This window comes from Pelobates fuscus, chromosome 6, assembly GCF_036172605.1.
Source record: "Pelobates fuscus isolate aPelFus1 chromosome 6, aPelFus1.pri, whole genome shotgun sequence".
In the NCBI taxonomy this organism is placed as follows: Eukaryota; Metazoa; Chordata; class Amphibia; order Anura; family Pelobatidae; genus Pelobates; species Pelobates fuscus.
In genome coordinates, this window is record NC_086322.1 from 67,399,031 (window position 1) to 67,418,693 (window position 19,663).

The window sequence follows — 19,663 nt, forward strand, 5'->3', positions numbered from 1 at the left end:
CCCCTGCAAGAGGACCTCCCACAGTAAACAAAGACAATAACCAATCAAGATTTACAGTAACCCCCGCCCTCTCTCTGCCTGGGAGATAGAGATAAGTTAAGGAATAACCCAGTGTCGCATCCAGGGTGCAGAACGTCCATAGGAAAGCATTGAGAAATATGAAGCTAAATGTTTATTTTAAAAAAAAAAAAAATTTAAAAGTAGATATTCTTATTTGTTCTATATAAAATTGTTTAAATATATGTGATGGGCACACACAGAAGTAGACTTTTACATCATATTTGATATGAGAGAAGACTATGCATAGGATGAGGTAGAGGCACAAAATATGCCTGCACAGTCTTAATATAGAAAACAAAAAGATTAAACCTGAGTTGCAGAGGCTCCCACCGTAGTCCCAACAGTGTAGTCCGCAAACAGAGAAAGAAATTGAGTTCTGCGCATCCAGTTTGTGCACACCCAGGTGCTACTACAGTTTGAGGACACAATTCAAAACAGACGTTTCGGGCAGAAGCCCTTTTCCAATACTAATGCACTGAGAGGAGAAAGAGAGTAAACAGAGGAAAGAAGGGAAATAAAAATGTCTTGCGTTCTATTTTCTGTTTTTGCTGGGTTGCTGCATGTAGAAATAAAGCCGGTTTAACAGAAAAGCGAACTTTACTTTACAAGAACAAAATGTTGCCCTATATTTGATATACTGTATGCAAACAATTACACAATTATATCCAGATTAATTGATAACATAAGGATGAAACCATAGAAACATCGTTACTTTACAACCACCCGGAGGACACTAAAGATTTATTCAGAAAGTGATTTATAAGGAAGAATGAGCTGTTATATATAATGTCTTGAAGCTTAACTTTAAAGGACCACTCTAGGCACCCAGACCACTTCAGCTTAATGAAATGGTCTGGGTGCCAGGTCCAGCTAGGGTTAAAGGACCACTCTAGTGCCAGGAAAGCATACTCGTTTTCCTGGCACTAGAGTGCCCTGAGGGTGCCCCCACCCTCAGGGACCCCCTCCCGCCCGGATCTGGAAAGGGGAAAGGGGTTAAATCTTACCTTTTTCCAGCGCTGGGCGGAGAGCTCTCCTCCTGCTCTCCTCCTCCGATCCGCCTCTTCTCCTCCCAGTCGGCTGAATGCGCACGCGCGGCAAGAGCTGCGCGCGCATTCAGCCGGTCACATAGGAAAGCATTCATAATGCTTTCCTATGGACACTTGCGTGCTCTCACTGTGATTTTCACAGTGAGAATCACGCAAGCGCCTCTAGTGGCTGTCAGTGAGACAGCCACTAGAGGAAAAAGGGGAAGGCTTAACTAATTGATAAACATAGCAGTTTCTCTGAAACTGCTATGTTCATAAAACAATTAGTTATCCCTAGCTGGACCTGGCACCCAGACCACTTCATTAAGCTGAAGTGGTCTGGGTGCCTAGAGTGGTCCTTTAACCCATTTTTTTTTATAAACATAGCAGTTTCAGAGAAACTGCTATGTTTATAAATGGGTTAATCCAACCCTCAAAGCCTCTAGTGGCTGTCTCATTGACAGCCGCTAGAGGCGCTTGCGTGATTCTCACTGTGAAAATCACAGTGAGAGCACGCAAGCGTCCATAGGAAAGCATTGATAATGCTTTCCTATGAGACCGGCTGAATGCGCGCGCAGCTCTTGCCACGCATGCGCATTCAGCCGAATGGGAGGAGAGGAGGAGAATCGGAGGAGAAGAGCTCCCCGCCCGGCGCTGGAGAAAGGCAAGTTTTAACCCCTTTCCTCTCCCCAGAGCCAGGCGGGAGGGGGACCCTGAGGGTGGGGGCACCCACAGGGCACAATAGTGCCCGGAAAACTAGTATGTTTTCCTGGCACTATAGTGGTCCTTTAAAATAAATAAAGATATGAATATGATGTGAGCTAACTGGCTATTTTTTTTTTTTTTTTAGTATATTTCTAAAATATGTTCAGAGCCAGAATGAATACTGTTTTAAAGCTGCAGCTTTATTTTCAAATTGCTACAGTTATAAAAAAAAAAAACTATAGCCAGGGTCACTGCCAGAGAACCTACATCAATTACCTATGCATTGAGACCAATTTGTTATGGTATTTGGAGTTTTCCTTAATGGGCAGCCACATTAGGAAATAAAAAGTGTATCTAAATATGTAATTTCTCAGGTGTGATTGGACAGCTGTATATGTACATGCAATGCAGTACTCAAAAAGGTATTTTAGCACGAAAGTACATATATGCCATTATTTCCCATTAATGTTTTTCCACAGTCACATGTAATGATGACACTTCTTTTAAAGCAGGATTTCTGGAAGAGACAGTTGAATAGGTCTTATTCTCTCTCCCTTGGAAGGCCTGAGGGCCAGGTGGGAGGAGCCAGGATACAGTGGTATTACTAGTTTTCACTTTTATAAAGCAATAATATATTCTAAAGAGCTGGATATGTGTCAACATAGCATGTAAATATACGACAACGTTAGCAGCATTACAGGAACAATATATTGATGGCCCAGCTTATTGAAGTAGTCTGGGTGCTGTGTCCCTTTTGCACCTAGTGCTGCAATGTAAAACATTGCAATTCCTGAGAACTGCAATGTTTACATTGCAGCACTAAGTCTGCCGTCAGTGGCTGTCTAGCATTAGGAGGTCTAGCATTAGATCATGCTCGGTGGGGATGGAGCTTCGACCCGGCGCCAAGGGACATCGGCCCTGGGATCAGGTATATAAATAAAGTGTTTTAACCCTTTATGTACCCCGGAGGGGAGGGTGCAAGGTGGAGGGGGGGGGGGGGGACGACAGAGGGATCTTTGTATTCCTGGCACTACAGCATCCCTTTAAGGGGTAGCCAAAGCAGTGATTGACTGACTAAAATACTAATAATCTAATATAATCTAAATATAAATGATAAACAGCAGATGTGCAGAAACTAGCATAGATAAAACAAAGGACTGCTTTGCTAACTGGTAATCTCTGCAATGACTTTTCCAGAGTAAAGTCTTAAATCCAGATTAAAGTGGCTCTGTCGCTTATGGAATCTTTCGGTCACCAACAGTGGGATCCCTTCTTCTCGACCCTCCAAAACCTTATTAGACCCTTTAACCAGTGTAGCGGTTACCCCGGTGAATAGAGGGGTTTCTACCGCTGGAGGGTGTCCTTCTCCCGATGAGTGAGGGGTATTCTCAGCATCCAGTAGTCATCCAAGTGAAGAAGCTCTTTAAAGAGCTAGTGTGATAGCGGTATAGCAGTTACCCCCAAATAAGAGACGAAACTCTAGATTGAGGGTGAAGAAGATCTGAGTGCACCGAGGCTTTATTGCTGCTTTTATACACATTTCCCCACAAGGTTGCCACCCACATGAAACTGAAACTGCAAACTTTACAACCAATAGAGTACAGGCACATAGATAATCAACTCCCACTTAGTACAGTGAATTCCTCGCCTCTGCTTGGGAGATAATGGAGTTAATTACTGTATCAACTCAATTATTTCCAAGCTAAAAATCAAACTTTTTATACATTTTTATAACTTTACGATTATACATCCGATATTAATAAAACATTTTTAAAACCAGCATAACTAGAGGACAAACATATTCGAAAATCACATGGATCGGTTCAGGGGTTCGGGAGATCGGTCAAAAGAGACTTTCACCTACCGCACGCCTGTTTGCATACCCAAAACCGTTCCACAGATTCAGGCTGTGCGGTCGGTCTATCGTTCCTTTTGAATAAAGTTCAAATTGCACGAACGGATCGGTTCGTGCTTACTGTCCTTAGATGCGGCTCGTTCGAGAGTTTTCCCCTAGAAATAGCGCTCTGTTCGCATGAGTTTAGCCGAACGCATGGAAGGTAGCAGTTTCAGCGGTGTTCGTGGAAAAGGTAGCCGAAAATAGTTCCACGCGTTCGACAACCAACCACCGCTGAGTGTGTTCGACTAAACAAAATAGCCGCCACCACCACATGTTCATGCAGACGAACGCCGACCACCCTGTATAGCAATTACAATGAAGTGTTCGCGGTTTTTAGAGGTGTTACACGAATCAGAGGGGTTAACCCCTTAAGGACACATGACATGTGTGACATGTCATGATTCCCTTTTTATTCCAGAAGTTAAGGAGTGCGACACTCCTGTTCTGGGTGGTCAGTTGTTGGGTAGAAAATGTGTGGTTGGAACGGCCCTTAACATAACAGAGGGCTCATGCAATTTAAAACGAATGGTTTAAACTAATGGCTTTTCACAGATTACAGGTCCTAGACATAGGTCTGTTACAACCAGTACAACTTGTGCCAGTCCCTCAGGGTATTTTACTAAAAGAGTTTAAGATGGTGTAGCCCAAAAATGCAACTCACCGCCCTGTCTTGTGCATGCCCAATGTTCACAAAGATCTCAAGAATAAAAAAAAACAAAAAAAAAAAACGTTAAGAGCTCCCATACATTGCGTTTACTTTTTTTTATATATAAATCAGGGCTACACATTTTTTCAAATCTCCCCCCCAGAAGTTAATGGAACTGGATATAAAATAAGATGCTATAAATGTATATATTTTTCAATCGGAATCAGAAGTGGTGATATGAGCCAATCACAGTGCTTCCCCATGGGATTGGCTGAAACTGTCAAGGAGGCAGATCAGGGGCAGAGCCAAACACAGCTCTAGCCAATCAGCATCTCCTCATAGAAATGCATTGACTCAATGCATCTCTATGAGGAAAGTTCTGTGTCTGCATGCAGATGGTGGAGACACTGAATGTCGTGCAGCACTGCCCCAGGAAGCAGCCATCTGAGTATTGGCCCTGAGGCTGTAATGTAAACACTGCCGCCTTTGCTCTGAAAAGACCTTGTTTACTGCAAAAACATTGGAGGGAATGATTATACTCACCAGAACAAATACAGTAAGCTGTAGTCATTCTTGTGAATATAGTGTCATTTTAAAGGAACACACTAGTGCTACGAATACAACACTATTCCTAATACTAAGTGTTCCTCTACCCTCCCCTCTCTACAAATAAAGGTTAAAAAAATAATAATAAAAAATGTAATACTGTTACACTCACCTTATTAACACTTAAGGCCATTGGCACCGGCTCGGTCTCTGCCTCTGCCTCTGCCTCCTATGTCAGCGCAGAGGGGGAACCTAATGCGCATGCACCTGGACCAAACATTTCAAACCCAAAGGCTAACAAGGACCAAATAAAACAAGGTTTAAGTTTGTGTGCCGCAAAAAAACAAACAAAAAAAAACAACACACTTCCGTTTTCAAAGAAACTTAGGCAACATTTTTATAATGTACTTTTCTAAATAAACCTAACTGACACTGGACATCCTCACGCTCATAAGGCTTTAAAGTAAACAAAAGAGCGAATTTATTTTAAGAAGACATGCATTGGCATATAACCAATGTTTCAGTCCAACTACCGTGATATATTAAGAGAATTTGGTAATGGTACTGAAATGGTGAATGTATGCTGTTACACAGCTGTAAAAAAACAAATGAATTTATCAAACTTGATGATCTTATAGGAAAGCATTGGGAGGCTATTGTGCATGTGTGGCCAACAAGCATCTCCATGGATAGCGTTCAGCGCCTCCATTCAGACCTAATCCCAATACACTGCCCCCTACCCCATTCCAATACACGGCCTACAAATCCAATACACTGCCCCCCTCCCACCACTAAATACATTACCCTCTCCCAATTTAACACAGTGTGCCCCCCTCCCTCCCTCTCAAATTAATACGCTGCCCCCCTCCCTCTCAAATTAATACACTTCACAGGAATGTCCTCCAAGCCCCACTTCCCCTACCTTAAGATGAGCCGCCAGTCTTCCAGTTCCAGCCATGCTCTTCTCTACTCAAGCAGGCCAGATGCTCCACTGGCACTGCAAGCAGGAGGGAAGGGTAGTGGCTAGCCTGCAGGAGCACGCGATCGGCCGTGGGAGGGAAGACAAGAAATATCTCTCCTGTCTTTCAGCTGGTTGCAGCCACAACACAAAGTGATCCCTGGGCAGGTGGACCACAATATATCCTGTGACGGTAGTAAACTGTATCACCGTCCAATATTCCCTTTTTCCCCAATAGTAGAATATTCCCAATAATCCACAGGAATAAATATCGCTGGTATTGCCAAATAATCCACACATGAGCCAAAGCTTAATGCTGGAAAAAGACTGATTTACTGGAAGCAACAGGCATTCAATTTATACAATAGCAGACTCCTCCTCTGGGCCAGGCTAGATAATTGAGTTTCAGCAGCATACTAAACTCAGTTATCTGCTGGCCAGAAATATTACAATTTTTAACATTTTTATCAAAGTACTTTCTGCATAACGTACAAATATAACAATCATATCCCTGGGTAGCTGAGGATACTGGGAGTCACATATCCAAATCTCACGAAAAATCCGTTCGGTAGTTTCCGTGTTGCATCGTGTGGAAGTATGACCGGCTCGCCATGTGGTGGTATTCGATTTAGAGTTAGATGAAATCAGCAGCAAGAGCCGGTCTCCGTTCGCGCCTAAGTACACGAAAACTACCATACGAATGTTGCAGCTTGTTATATGAGAATGCTCCCCTTGTTCGGTAGATTAAAACTCCCGAATGCCGGTTTGATTCGTTGAGTGGAAAGTAGTCAGCCGGGACTTCCATAATGACCGGATGTTCGCGTGGTTGCCATGCCGAAAACAATTCCAGGCAACTCACGCGTAAGTCCCACTGACCACATTCGGGAGATTTAAGAGACCTAGGAGCACTCAATTAAGTTGCGGTTATCTCAATGTTCCAAATTCTGATTGCTACCCAGGGTGGTCTCCGTTCGGTAGAACAAATACATTTTCTGGAACACATAGTTAAAATGAAATGGCTAAAAGTATTTAAACAGCAGGGAGAGGATATTAACGAAGGCACACAGGTGAGTATATGGAAATCCTTTATATATCCATTGTGGACCGCAAGTTTGACATGCTTGACCTAGACCAGGCATAGGCAACCTTCGGCACTCCAGATGTTTTGGACTACACCTCCCATGATGCTTTGCCAGCATTACAGGTGTAAGAGCATTATGGGGGATGTAGTCCAAAACATCTGGAGTGCCAAAGGTTGCCTATTCCTGACCTAGACCATTTAATCTCGTTGAAGTGGTGTGGGTGCACTGTCCCAGTCCCCTTAATCCTGCAGCAGAAAATATTGCAGTTTTAGAGAACCTGCCATGTTTACATTGCACGATAAAGACTCTTTAGTGGCTGGTAGAGCGTCACTAGAGGCACTTCCTGCTGTTTCACAGTGTTTAACTCCCCTCACTGGAGGCCCTCACGTTCAGCATCTTCAAAATCCCCATAGGAAAGCATGGATTCAATGCTTTCCTATGGGAAAGACCTAATGCATGTGCACAGAGCCAGCCGCGCATGCACGTTAGTTTGCCCCTTGGAGCTGATGTCTGAGAAGGCAGAGATGGAGTCAGCACTTTACTAAGGTGAATGCTTAAAGTGTTATATGGCCATTTGAGTGCTGTGGGGATTAGGGGGTGGCGCGGCAACCGAGGGACACAATAGCGTTACGCATACAGCTTGGTATTCCTAACACTACAGTGTTCCTTTAACTACAAGTTGGGAAAAGGAGAATGGGATTATCCTACGTGAAGCAAGTAAATAAAAGAAACCAACATGTACCTTCTATGATCGTCATTGCTGCATTTAATGTATCCATTGCGCTCACTAAGTGCCAAGAGGTTAAAGATAAGTGCATTTTCAGCTGGGAAAACGTAACCATGCCGGTCTACACAGATTCATAAACAACCGTTTCCTCCCTCTATAAAATACTTCTGTTTATTTCTAAACAAAATGAGATCTATTCATAGTCTGTTTTTCTAGAAAACAATTTCCACTAAATGGCTTGCCCTTCTGTGTGTATATGAATATATAGTATATAACAAAATATAGTAAATGTTCTCTTTACGTGTGTGTGTCTGCATGAGGACATCCAGCGTCAGTTAAATCCCCATTGGAAAGCATAGAAGCAATGCTTTCCTACAAAGAGGGCTTAATGCGCTCTTGTATTCCTAATGTTCTAGTGTTCCTTCAAACTAAAATCTGTTGCACTTTGTGTATAATCACGTGACAATGTTTTTCTATGAGAAGTACTGGATGCATATGCACATCAGGTCCCCAATGCTCCTCTATGAGGAGTATTGGATTGGACCACAGATGGAGGAAGTGATGCATCCTCTTGCAGAGAGGCAAGTCTCTGCACTGGAAAAAGGTAAGTAAAAACACTAACAAATTTTATCGTGGGGGGGGGGGGGGAGGCCAGATTCTATTTAGGGACAGGTACACTATAGAGTTAGGAATACAGGTTTGTATTCCTAAACAATAGTGTCCCTTTAATCTGTAGTTAGTTTCTAGTAGAAAGGAGATTGCAAATCCAATGGCAAACCATCCACTACCTACAGCGGCATAAACCCCCTTGTTTGAAACAATAAGCCCTCATTACACCTGAGTATCTACCCAAACTGTAAACACATTTTGCCATTTTCATGTGTGCCATTTTAAGATGCTAGAAGGGTCCTTAATTTGTATAATGTTAATGGATTGACTGATCTATCTTCATAATGCCTTAAATATGAAAACGATAGACAGCACCATGTGTCCTGTGCATTCCCGAAGCACTACAGGTGACAAAGAAGTTATTACACACACTAAAGTGGTTATTCTACATATAGCATTGTGACAGTCCGAAAACTAGTATGTTACTAGAGAAATTTCTAAAAAGATGTATGAGCTCTCCAGAAGCAGCACTATCTGATGACGACATTCTGGACATAAAACACAGTCTATACGTACCTGCAGTCCTCGTTACCCAGCTGTAGCCCTCATTACAGTATGTGATTTAATAGGGTTTTATGGGATGAGGGCAAGAAAAACTGCCACTTTCAGAGAGACCCGACAGTCCCTCTAACAGCAGCTGCCTGCAAACCTTGTGCTGGCTAATGAAAAAAAAAAATTATATATATTATATATATCTTGGCTGATATAGGGTAGACAGACACGTCTATGGATATCCTGCAGAAGTGACACTTCATCAATTACAAAAGCACATACATACTAAGAGGTATAGGTGGAGCCTCCATCTGCTTAAATTGACACTCCACTGTTCAAATAAAAATTAAATATTGAAAAAAAAAAAAAAATCATTGTGTAGTATATATACACACCAAATTAAAAAAGCACACATTTAACCCTTAAGGACAAGCTATTTTTTGCTGTTTGTGTTCAACCGCAATTTGCATCTCTCTCATTTATTGCACCAACACATATTATATACAGTTTAGAGGACAAAAAGGGCTTTAATTGGATGTGACATATACATATATAAAATCTCAATTATAAAAAAAAAAAAAAATACATTTCACCATTTCATCAATTTATGTCAATGTTTGTGGAGAGGGAAAAGAAATTAAATTTTTTTTATATACAAATTAAAAAAAATTTATATGCACTTTTGCAGTGTATTTCTTACACTTGATATGTGCCACGGTCATAAAATCCCCCAACTTATGCTCAGTTACATCTTCTGAGTAAAACAATATGCCCAATGTACGACCGCCCTAGACACTATTTTGTTAAGTTACAGTGCTGTAAAAGAGACGTGACAATTTCATGTTTTTAAGTGTGAATTTTTATTGATGGTTTTAAGGAGTCTGTGTTCCATTTTGGAGCTCTTTAGCAGGCTACATATTCCAACTACCCCATAAAAGCATACCATTTCTTAAAGAAGAATATTTCAAAAGGCATATTTAAAGCTTAGCAAGGTATCATTTTTCTGCTAGCTAGTACCAAGTGTAGTGGAAGCACAGCTATGTCATCTGAGTACAGGAACACCCCCGTATGTACCTTTGCCAGGTATATGTGGATAACGAAGTGGCACATTTGAGACGCAGACAGTTTTTTTTTTTTAAACTGAAGTTTTACGCTGGATCCATGTCCCATTTTGGAGTGGTTGAGCAGGTTGGCTATTCAAACTACCCCACAAACGCATACCATTTTGTAAAGAATGCTACCTGGGGTATTTCAAAAGGCATATTTTGAACCTTAGCGTGGGATCATTTTTTTGCTAGTTTGTTCCAGATGTAGTGGTAATATGCTATTTTTATTTTTATTTGTTGTGTTACTTTTTAACTTTTTTTTTTTTTTAAAGCATGTTTAAAACTTTTTTTACTCTAATTTTTATAAAAACTTTTTTTTTTTTTTTTTTTACTGTTAACACCTAACTAGGCTAACAGTAAATTCTTCAATTTCCCACCAATCTCCACACATCTTAGCTACTAAATATATAATTTGAAAATATTTAAACTAATTAAATGAAATAAAAATCCCCTGAGGGTTAAAGAAATAAGAGTAACCATCAGGGGTTGAAAATAAATAAATTGGCAGGTAAGGGGTTAACTTTCATTTAAAATGGGTAAATGGGGTGGGATTTTACTTAACTTTTTTTTTTTTTTTTTTTTTTTTTACAGGAGAAGCTTATCCGGCTCTCTACATTGCACATTCAACGCTGAAGCGCAGGGAGGCAGACCAGGAGTCCCTGCAGCACATGTGTTCGCTCTGACAGGCTGTCAGAGCGTTCACAGCTGCAAGGACAGCGCGATCGGGTGCTCCTGGTCTACCTTGGGTACTGAGTCAGACAGGAGCAGCGTTAACCATGCGATCCTGGGTTAACTTTAGTAAATTAGGGAAAGTTTTCCGTCATGTTGCGAAAGGGTTAATTATGGATTTTTTTTTCTTTGAAGGTATATCTAACAACAGCTTGCAAAATGTTGCAGTTGTCTTGTATGGAGGCTTTGCAAGCCCTCCCCCTTCTTACCCAGCCTGACTTTCTATGGCTGTCCGATCACGCACTTCCCAACGCCGCTCAAAGGGAAAAGAGGACACACTCTTCACACAAAAAGCACTTCCGCAAACTAAAGTACTTTAGTGATCGAGTGCCTCTTTAAAGAGGCTTAAAGCCGGAGGTTGACAAAAGCTGACAAAAGTGAAGGCTGTGTGATTCAAGAATGGCCTCACTCATGATCTATGGAGACATCCGCAGTCTCTTAGGACGTGGACTCTCACACGAACGACAATACAGCACTGACGAAGCATCCATCAGATGAAACAGCTGAATAGGATCCACAGGATAAAGATGGTGATGGTCGCAAGGGACAGTTTTAGGTAACTAAACCTACCTTTGACTGAAACCCACAGCCAGTGGACCCTAACCACATAGATCACATTCTGAAGCCTTTGTACAGTGACAGATCTACTTTCAAATTTAAATTTAAAATAGCCGAACTTGAAATATTCTCCAAGTCAGTGAAATTTCAGTACAGCCACTATGGCCATAAATTTTAACCTTCGGGAATAACATTGTACGTCAGTGGTTCCAAAGTACAATTGGACCATGGTACACTTCAATAAGAAGCATTTCAATGTCACATTTACTTGACGTCTTACTAGAGGCAAGTGTATACTTCTAGCCAAAATGAATTACTTTTAACTATCTGCCTGCTAAGAATCACAACTTTGAATGCCAACAATTCATAAAACCACTTTTTAATGACCTTTCAGTCACTTACCTGGGTCCAGCACAGATGTCCCTCAGCGCTGGCTCAGCTACGCCCATGCTCCTCCCCCACCGATGTCCACAGGCGGGGGGAGACCTAATCCGCATGTGCGGCTTTCCTATGGAGAAAATCTGACGCTGGAAGTCCAGCGTCAGATAACGGACCAAAAGTCTGTTTCAATCCCAGAAGTCCCTCTAGTGGCTGTCTGGTAGAGCCACCCTCAGAGGTAATTATTGCAGTTTATAAAAACTGCAATAATTACCACTGCAAGGTTTAGGGTGATGGGAGTTTGCACCCAGACCACTTCAATGAGCTGAAGTGGTCTGGTGCCTGCAGTGTACCTTTACGCCTTTTGCTAGTCTGATAAAGCTGCCCCATTGACTTCAAAGTAGTTTTAAAAAGGGGTGCAAAAGGAGGAAGAGTCCCTAATGGAATGTTCCAGCTAGTTTCTATGGTGATTGTGTCACGTTTAGTACTTTAAGTAGGTTTAGCTATAGCAAACTGGTTGAAAACAACTGGTTAAAACATCAAAAATACTTAATCTGAGGTAATTCTGGGGCATACAGAACAAAAACTGCATTTCAGAGAAACAGAACGGTTTACATTGAATTCCCTCACCTACCAGGGATGGCCATTCACAAACCACAACTAGGTCATTCACAACTAGCAGCTTCCTACGGTTTTCATAGCGATGCATTGGATTGGGGGGGATCGTGGCAAATTATTTTTCGTTAGAATTTTCCTTTAAAATATTTATATCTTGAGAGTGTTCATTTAACCCCTTAAGGACCAAACTTCTGGAATAAAAGGGAATCATGACATGTCACATGTCATGTGTCCTTAAGGGGTTAAAGTAGGAACTTTTAAGGCACTCTAATAAAGGAACCCAGCCCATTTCATCTCCAGGTGCCATGCCTCTGTCTTTTAAACCCTGCAATCGGTAATGTTTCCGTTTAGTAAATACAACAATGTTTACATAGAAGGTTAACATGCTTCTAGTGGCTGTCGTCCTAACCGCTACTGGAGGAGCTTTGGTGCCAAAACCAGAGCTCATCTCTGCTATTCAATCATATTGTCAAAAAGGCCATTTGGTCAAGCAGTGTGGAGTTTTGCCGTACATGCACACTAGCCTCGCAATGTTTACCTATGGCAGGGATAGGCAACCTTCGGCTCTCCAGATGTTGTGGACTACACCTCCCATGATGCTTTGCCAGCATTATGTGTGTAAGAGCATTATGGGGGATGTAGTCCACAACATCTGGAGAGCCGAAGGTTGCCTATCCCTGACCTATGGGAAAACATGGGATTGCCTGAGATCCTCAACAGTGATGATCTCAGTCAAAGAGGCAGAGCAGCATTGTGGAGACCAGCATGGCAAGGGCTGAAAGGGGGACATCAGAATAGGTCAATTTAAATGATAGCATTAGGAATACATGTTTGTATTCATAATGCTATAGTGTTTCTTCAATAAGAATAATAAAAATAAAAAAAATAACACGCTGCCAATGTCATTAAATCTAGTATTTCTAGAAACGTTTTCCTCCACTATTAAACATTACTAATGTGTGCACACATTTTCAGTCATAATTGTATCATACCTCTTTTTGACTGGTGTCTGTAGCCACAAAGTGAGAAAACAGACTACAGTGAGAGGATTATATTACATAAAATAAAATGTATCTATGACACTTGAATACAGGTCATTCCACAGAATGAATTCTAAATAGAAAATGGGGTCATTGAATACAAGTGTATGTCACAATTAAAACTGCAGGTGCATGTCATTTTTGAATGTGTATAACAAATGTTGCTTTAATACTCTTACTGCACACAAATTACTAACATTTTTTAAAAAAACACACACCAATGTTTTGTTTTGAGAGAGGCTACATATACTACAACAATAAGAACACAGTCAGGCAATCCAGTTTGTACTATACAAGAGAGGTGTGAGGGAAGAGTAGGAGAAAATTTTTTTTAAAAAAAAAAAATCTATCTATCTAAAAAGGATAGTAAAAACAGATTAAGCCAGCACAAAACTATTTTAGTCTGTAAAAGATGATTAGTGTCTTTATAAGGTTATTAAAGGTCTTGGTATTTAGGTCTGCTCTAGCAATTAATCTGCTACAAGAAACCTGTTATACTACTTGACTTAACATGCCAATAATGATATTTAGTGTAAAATGTTCCTTAAAAAGTAGCATACAAATGCTTTTATATAAAAACAGTTAAACCTTGACAAGCTTAAATTTTAATTGGAGATGCCCAAATAAATGAACTGTCACCCACACACTTCATAATGCTGCTCTAATAAATCAGTAAAATGTGCTATTGATAAAGAAATATTACTTACAAAAACAAAACGAGAAAGCACTGTTTCAGTAGCTGTCATGACATTGACCTTTTGACGATCAAATTATCTGTACAGAGCATGTGATGTAAAGAGGATGAAAAGATGGCACTCCCTTCCCCCACACAAAAAATCCTTTTGTGTAATGTTTAATTACAATCTCCCCACTCCCCTGTCAAGGGACTCACCAGTTCTCTCCACAGGCATATAAAGGAAAATAATGAAAATTCTATCATTATCCAGATCATGCACCATAACTTTGCCGCACGTGCTTGAAAATGGAGAAAGACTTTGCACGGGTATTAACCACAGCTAAAAAGGAGAAAGATGTCCATGGCATAAAAATGGGGCACACAAGTGATTATAATGCCTCCTTACCAATGTAACCACAAATCTATGTGCTTTTGCCGACCATTTGTATTGTAGTCATTGAGAATACATTACCTAGTTCAATTTTACAGCCAGACCACTTCCTGACTGGGTCTTCTAGCAACAAAATGGTTAAAGTGCATTTTGGCAGCCAGATGGGACCTTAACCCATTACTCCCACCATAAGTCCACAAAAGAGATTAAGTTTACCACAAGGCTCCTTATCATTAACATCAACAAAAAACAAGATGCAGCACATGCTTACCAGTAGGAGTGTCTTCTAAGCCCTTAAGAGAATTCCCATATTTCCATTTTTACTGCAAAGGAAATGTGGATTATCACATTCCTAATAAGGTAATTGCTTTGACGTGACCCCTCCCTGTCTCTTTAAAAACAAAACAAAAAATTGACAATAATGTCACCCTATATGTTACACTGCGGAACACTAGAATCTAGAAGCTATCTTAAAAGTTGTGTGTTTAGGGCGAATATATATTTTTTTTTTGTGGCGTTCTCTTGAACCTCATTAGGATTGTATTAATTAAAGTGAGGAGTGTGGAAACATGACAAGGGAACTGCTAACCTTAGGGAAATAAAAATAATTTGTTTCTTTTGCCAGTTTGGTGATTTTGACCTAACATGTACTAGTCTCCAGTCATCTGTCCTCAGAGCACAGTTTACTTATTAAACCCCACTGCCTACATTTCTCAAAAGCTGGATGAGCATGTTGACTGTCCTAGTCCACAACAGTTAAGAGTGCATGCGGTAAATCATATGTGAAGAACACATGACAGAAAGAAGGAAAGAGACTCAATCGCAGAATGCAATCGAAAGAGCATTCATTTCTAAAATAACCCAACCTTCTACCCATAATCTCATGCAAATATCGTCCTGTCACTGAATTTGGGTGGGGTTAGACAAGTAACTATAGATCTGGGGCATAGGTCACATCTGACAATCTGAGGTAAAAAAACAAAAAAAAAAAAAAACAAGCATCCTATTAGACGCAGGAAATAATCCTGTAATATTTACAAGCTAAATGCATGCAGGGACAAACTACTATAAGGTTAATAAACTGTGGGTTGTCATTTTTCTTTATAATATAGGCAACTAATGGTATACATATCAATTTCTGTAACACAGAACGCCAAACGTTACCTATATTATTATTCTGATGGCAATCTGTACACAGACATATTGTACCGCATATTTTGTCATACAGTACCGCCCCTTAAAATGTAATCTAACCTGTACGGTACCAAGTAAAATGTGCTTTGAGAATAACAAAAGAACCAACATTAAAAAGACAAGATGTGTTACACGGTTCTGTACATACAAACAAGACGGCAATATTTAAAACATACAATGCCACACACTTAAAACAGAACGTAAGTACCATGCAAAACACAAAATTAATAAATAAATGTACATTTAGCAGCGATGCCTGCAAAGGTTCCACTTAATGGAGTATTTTACAATCCATTGTACTAAAATTAACCCCCCCCCCCCAAGTGCCAGAGGGTGTTTCAAATTTACTCCTGAACATAACCAAGTAAATTGCGCTCTGCGGTTTAGCATTGCGGAGGCTGTACTTCTGTTAATAGCTGTCTCATACAAGCAAAAACCAAAAAGAACAATGCAAGTCTCCCCTCTGATTTTTGTTGGTAAAAAAAAAAAAAAAAAGACAAAAAACAAAAAAAAACACCACTGTTATCTGCACAAACTATATAAAAGGGCACTAGCCAACAAAAATAAAACTAAATCCCAGTTTCAAAAAGCATATTCTTCTAAAACTAGAGTTGTTACGGTTGGAACACAACTCCTTTAATATATTAAATCCTACAAAATAAATTCTCAGTTATAAAATATATGCAAAAAAAAAAAAGTTAGGAAAACCCACAGCCCCAGGATAAAAATCAGGAAAATGCAGACTGGACCCACTACCCTAATCTCTTTAAATTCTCCAAAAAAATAATGGTGGCTCACCCACCACCCCCAGGCAACCCTACCCTACACTTCCCATGATGCTCTTATCAAGTCTAAAGGCTGTCTGAGCATCGTAGGCTTTGCAGTCTTTTTGATTTCGGAGCCCTCGCAGCCACAAGGCAGAGGGGGTTTGGGGTTCACTGGCAGGTGCACTGCAACTCTTTTCGAACTACAAGTCCCACAATGCTCTCTACCAGCAGTTGCCTGGCTGAGGGTCCTGGGAGGTGCAGTGCCAGCCTGTGCCGATACCTAGTGAGAGCAGCTGGCTGGCTGGGAGGGACTGCCCCGAGCCTGCACTCACTGGGGACAGCCAGCCGTTCAGGGTTTGTTTTGTTTTTCCCTTCCTCCATGTCCTCGCCGGTCAGAGCCGGCACACTGACAGCAGGGGCCCCCCAGCTGCCCCCCACCAGCACACAGCGGGTCTCTCACCTACACAGTGGATGAGCCGGTGCCGCCAGGAGTCGAGTTCCCGCCGGAATCCCTTCCTCTCCGCCGTGCACCGAGGGCTCCGGCACTGGGCAGCCATTCTGTCGGTTCCCTTTTTCCATCTGCGTCTGACGTCACCACCCGTCACTTTACAACTCGCACACACACACACACACACACACACGAGAGTTCTAATCACTGGAACCCCAAGCGCCGCGCGCCCAACGGACGCAGAGCGCTGCCCGAAGCGAGAAACAGGAGCGGCCTATTGAGGCGGCCATTTTTTCGGAGACACGATTTATGAATCAGTTCAAGCGGAGCGCTTTGACAAAATGGCGCCCGGCTGTCAGAGACACAGAGGAAAATCTGTATTGTTGCTTGAGTGTTTTGAACTCGGCGGGTTTGACAGCGGCAGAAAAAAAGAGGAGGACGGGTTTCGTAAGGTGATTGACACGGATTCTGCCCTTGACATTCACGTGGACTGGGCGTGGCCATGAATGATTGACATTTCCAAGCTGTCAAGCGTTAAAGACACAGTAACATTTTTTTTTGTTTGTAATAAATCTTTTACATAATTCAAACCTTTAATTCATCAGCTCCAGACTATTACAAAATAAATAGTGTTTTTTAGAAAAATATATATATATTTCAAGACTGCAATAGTATGGCTTTATATTTGTGAATATTTAACAAAAAAGTTGTGTAGAAATGTGCTTATTAATTTATAGTAAATATTACAATATTCCCCAAGAATCTTCAGTATTTTACAGAAGAATTACAATAAATTTTGTTCAATAATCTCATTATTCTATAAAAAAAATTACATAGTATGCAGGGCATGGTCTGAAATACAATTTCTTAATATGATTACTATTATTGTTATTAATATTATTATTGGTATTTATATAGAGCCAACTTATTCCGCAGCACTTTACAATCTTATAAAAGGGAGAGATTTAATAATAATTGAAACAAAGTTACAATACGATTATGCAATACAATTTGATTATGTAACTTTCAAATTTGTATTGTCTTTTATACACCAGGGTGTGCTAAAAATTATGAAACACTTTATTATATGTTTCTAGAAACACGTTCGTATGAATCTAAGTATAATATATAGGGCACATGTAATATTAAATATATGAATATGTAATGTTTTTACATTGTATTTAAGACATAGTTTTCCTATTCTGCAAATGCTCTCTGCTATTTCCACTTTGTTTGTAACTAAGGCTTTTTTCTCATTTATTAAATTACTGTCATTAACTCTTTCAGGGTTATTGGCTAAACCAAGACTTGCTGGAGAATTGCAAAAGTAATTTTAAAATTTTAGGCAAAAAATAGCTGAATTTGAACATTTTTCCATCCATGCTATTTTTAAAGCTCATGTGTTTTATCTGTAAATTCTAAATTTCCCTATCTATTCACCAACATTCCTAGTAAAGTGAATACCCCGGAATTGGAAATTCACAGGTTATAAAGTCATCTGTTTATATAGCTAGGAGATTTCTGTTTTAACTCTTTACTTACTGTATCAATTTCTATAGTGACTGTCAAATACAATTTTGCCTTTATTGCACTTGCTACCTACAGTGTGTCTTTATTTTCTCTCTCCCCTAAGATCACTGCAGCTATAATAATTTTTTTTTTATTTTGCATTGTGTAACAATTATATTGATGAGCAGCATTTTACATTTTCATTACTATCATTTTACACATCGCTGCACATCTAATTGCAAACAAGGGGGTTGGGAGAATAATGTTGCCTTTCATTCTGCATGTGTTTTATAGTTTAAAAAAATTAAAAAAATGCTAGCCAAATACTCTCTGAAAAGCCTTTTCCAATGAACCAGTCAGAGGCCAAAAAGTGGAATTATAGGATCACATCTTTATTGCAACAGAGGAGAATCAGTCAAAACTGGTTCTAAGAGCACACACATTAAGATCTTAAATACATACATTATATCAGTGAACAAGAATTAAAAAAAAAAACAGGAAGAAATGTTATCTTGGCAGGCTTAGGATACACAGTTCTTTGTCTATTCTCCTAACAGGAAAGAAGACTATTATAATTGGGAGGAGAGTAATTGGGAGCAGGACAACTCCTCACACATCTGCTGGCCTTGAAAACTTTTAAAGAGTTACAAACAGTGAAAGTTTTTTTTTTGTTTGTTTGTTTTTTACAAAATGACTATATGGCTTTAAAAGGCAAACAGAAATTTAAATGGACCACAGCGGTGTAGGTGAGAAATATATTTAAAAAAAACAAAATATGTAAAAGCGCTTGAGAGTGGTAGAATATATGCAGTATAGCTGCACTTCCCCAAAGTGACACTACGTGACTGCAGTGTATACAGTATTTCCAATTTTATAATCTGAAATAAATAATAAAACTATATAGTGCAGACTATCTAGTTACACTAAAAAGAAATTGCAGGACTATGTGGGAGAGAACTCACATGTACAAGAGCCCTCTCACCCCTGGCTCTGGGTTTGAATAGCTCCACTTGAGAGGGATATTCCCACAGTTTACATCAGGATAGGGGTCTCCCTTCCATCAGGTTTCATGCCAGGAACGTCTGTGCAGTATAAGAGGATAGAAAGTCTTTTATTCAATTTCGTAGCTCTGCACTCCCACTTGGTTGTTTTAAGTGGTGGGTACATCACCTAAACACCAAGATTTGTTCCTTTTAGGTATAATATTGATCTGTAGCCAGTTCAAAATGATTTCTGTGTCGCATATATGCAATGTAGTCGCAGCTTTAGATGTGGAATGCCGGAGCTACAATAAAGTACGTCCGGCAATCTTGACTGTCAGGCCCCCACCCCAACATCACGCTCTTTTTATAGTTTCTTTATATCGAGAAATTTAAAGGGACACTTTAGTCACCTGAACAACTTTAGCTTAATGAAGCAGTTTTGGTGTATAGAACATGCCC

The 19,663-nt window shown here is 40.2% G+C and overlaps 1 protein-coding gene across 3 annotated transcripts in view; it reads right to left on the reverse strand.

The window, feature by feature from the left end:
• The window catches only part of LCORL (ligand dependent nuclear receptor corepressor like), a 97,304-nt gene extending 80,475 nt beyond the window's left edge, over window positions 1-16,829 (reverse strand). For all 3 annotated transcript variants that reach the window (XM_063457812.1, XM_063457811.1, XM_063457813.1), the window contains exon 1: window positions 16,725-16,829. In XM_063457812.1, coding sequence (XP_063313882.1) covers window positions 16,725-16,821 — 97 coding nt within the window. In that variant the 5' untranslated portion in view covers window positions 16,822-16,829. The remainder of the gene's footprint in view (window positions 1-16,724) is intronic.
• Between the last annotated feature and the right edge of the window lie 2,834 nt (window positions 16,830-19,663).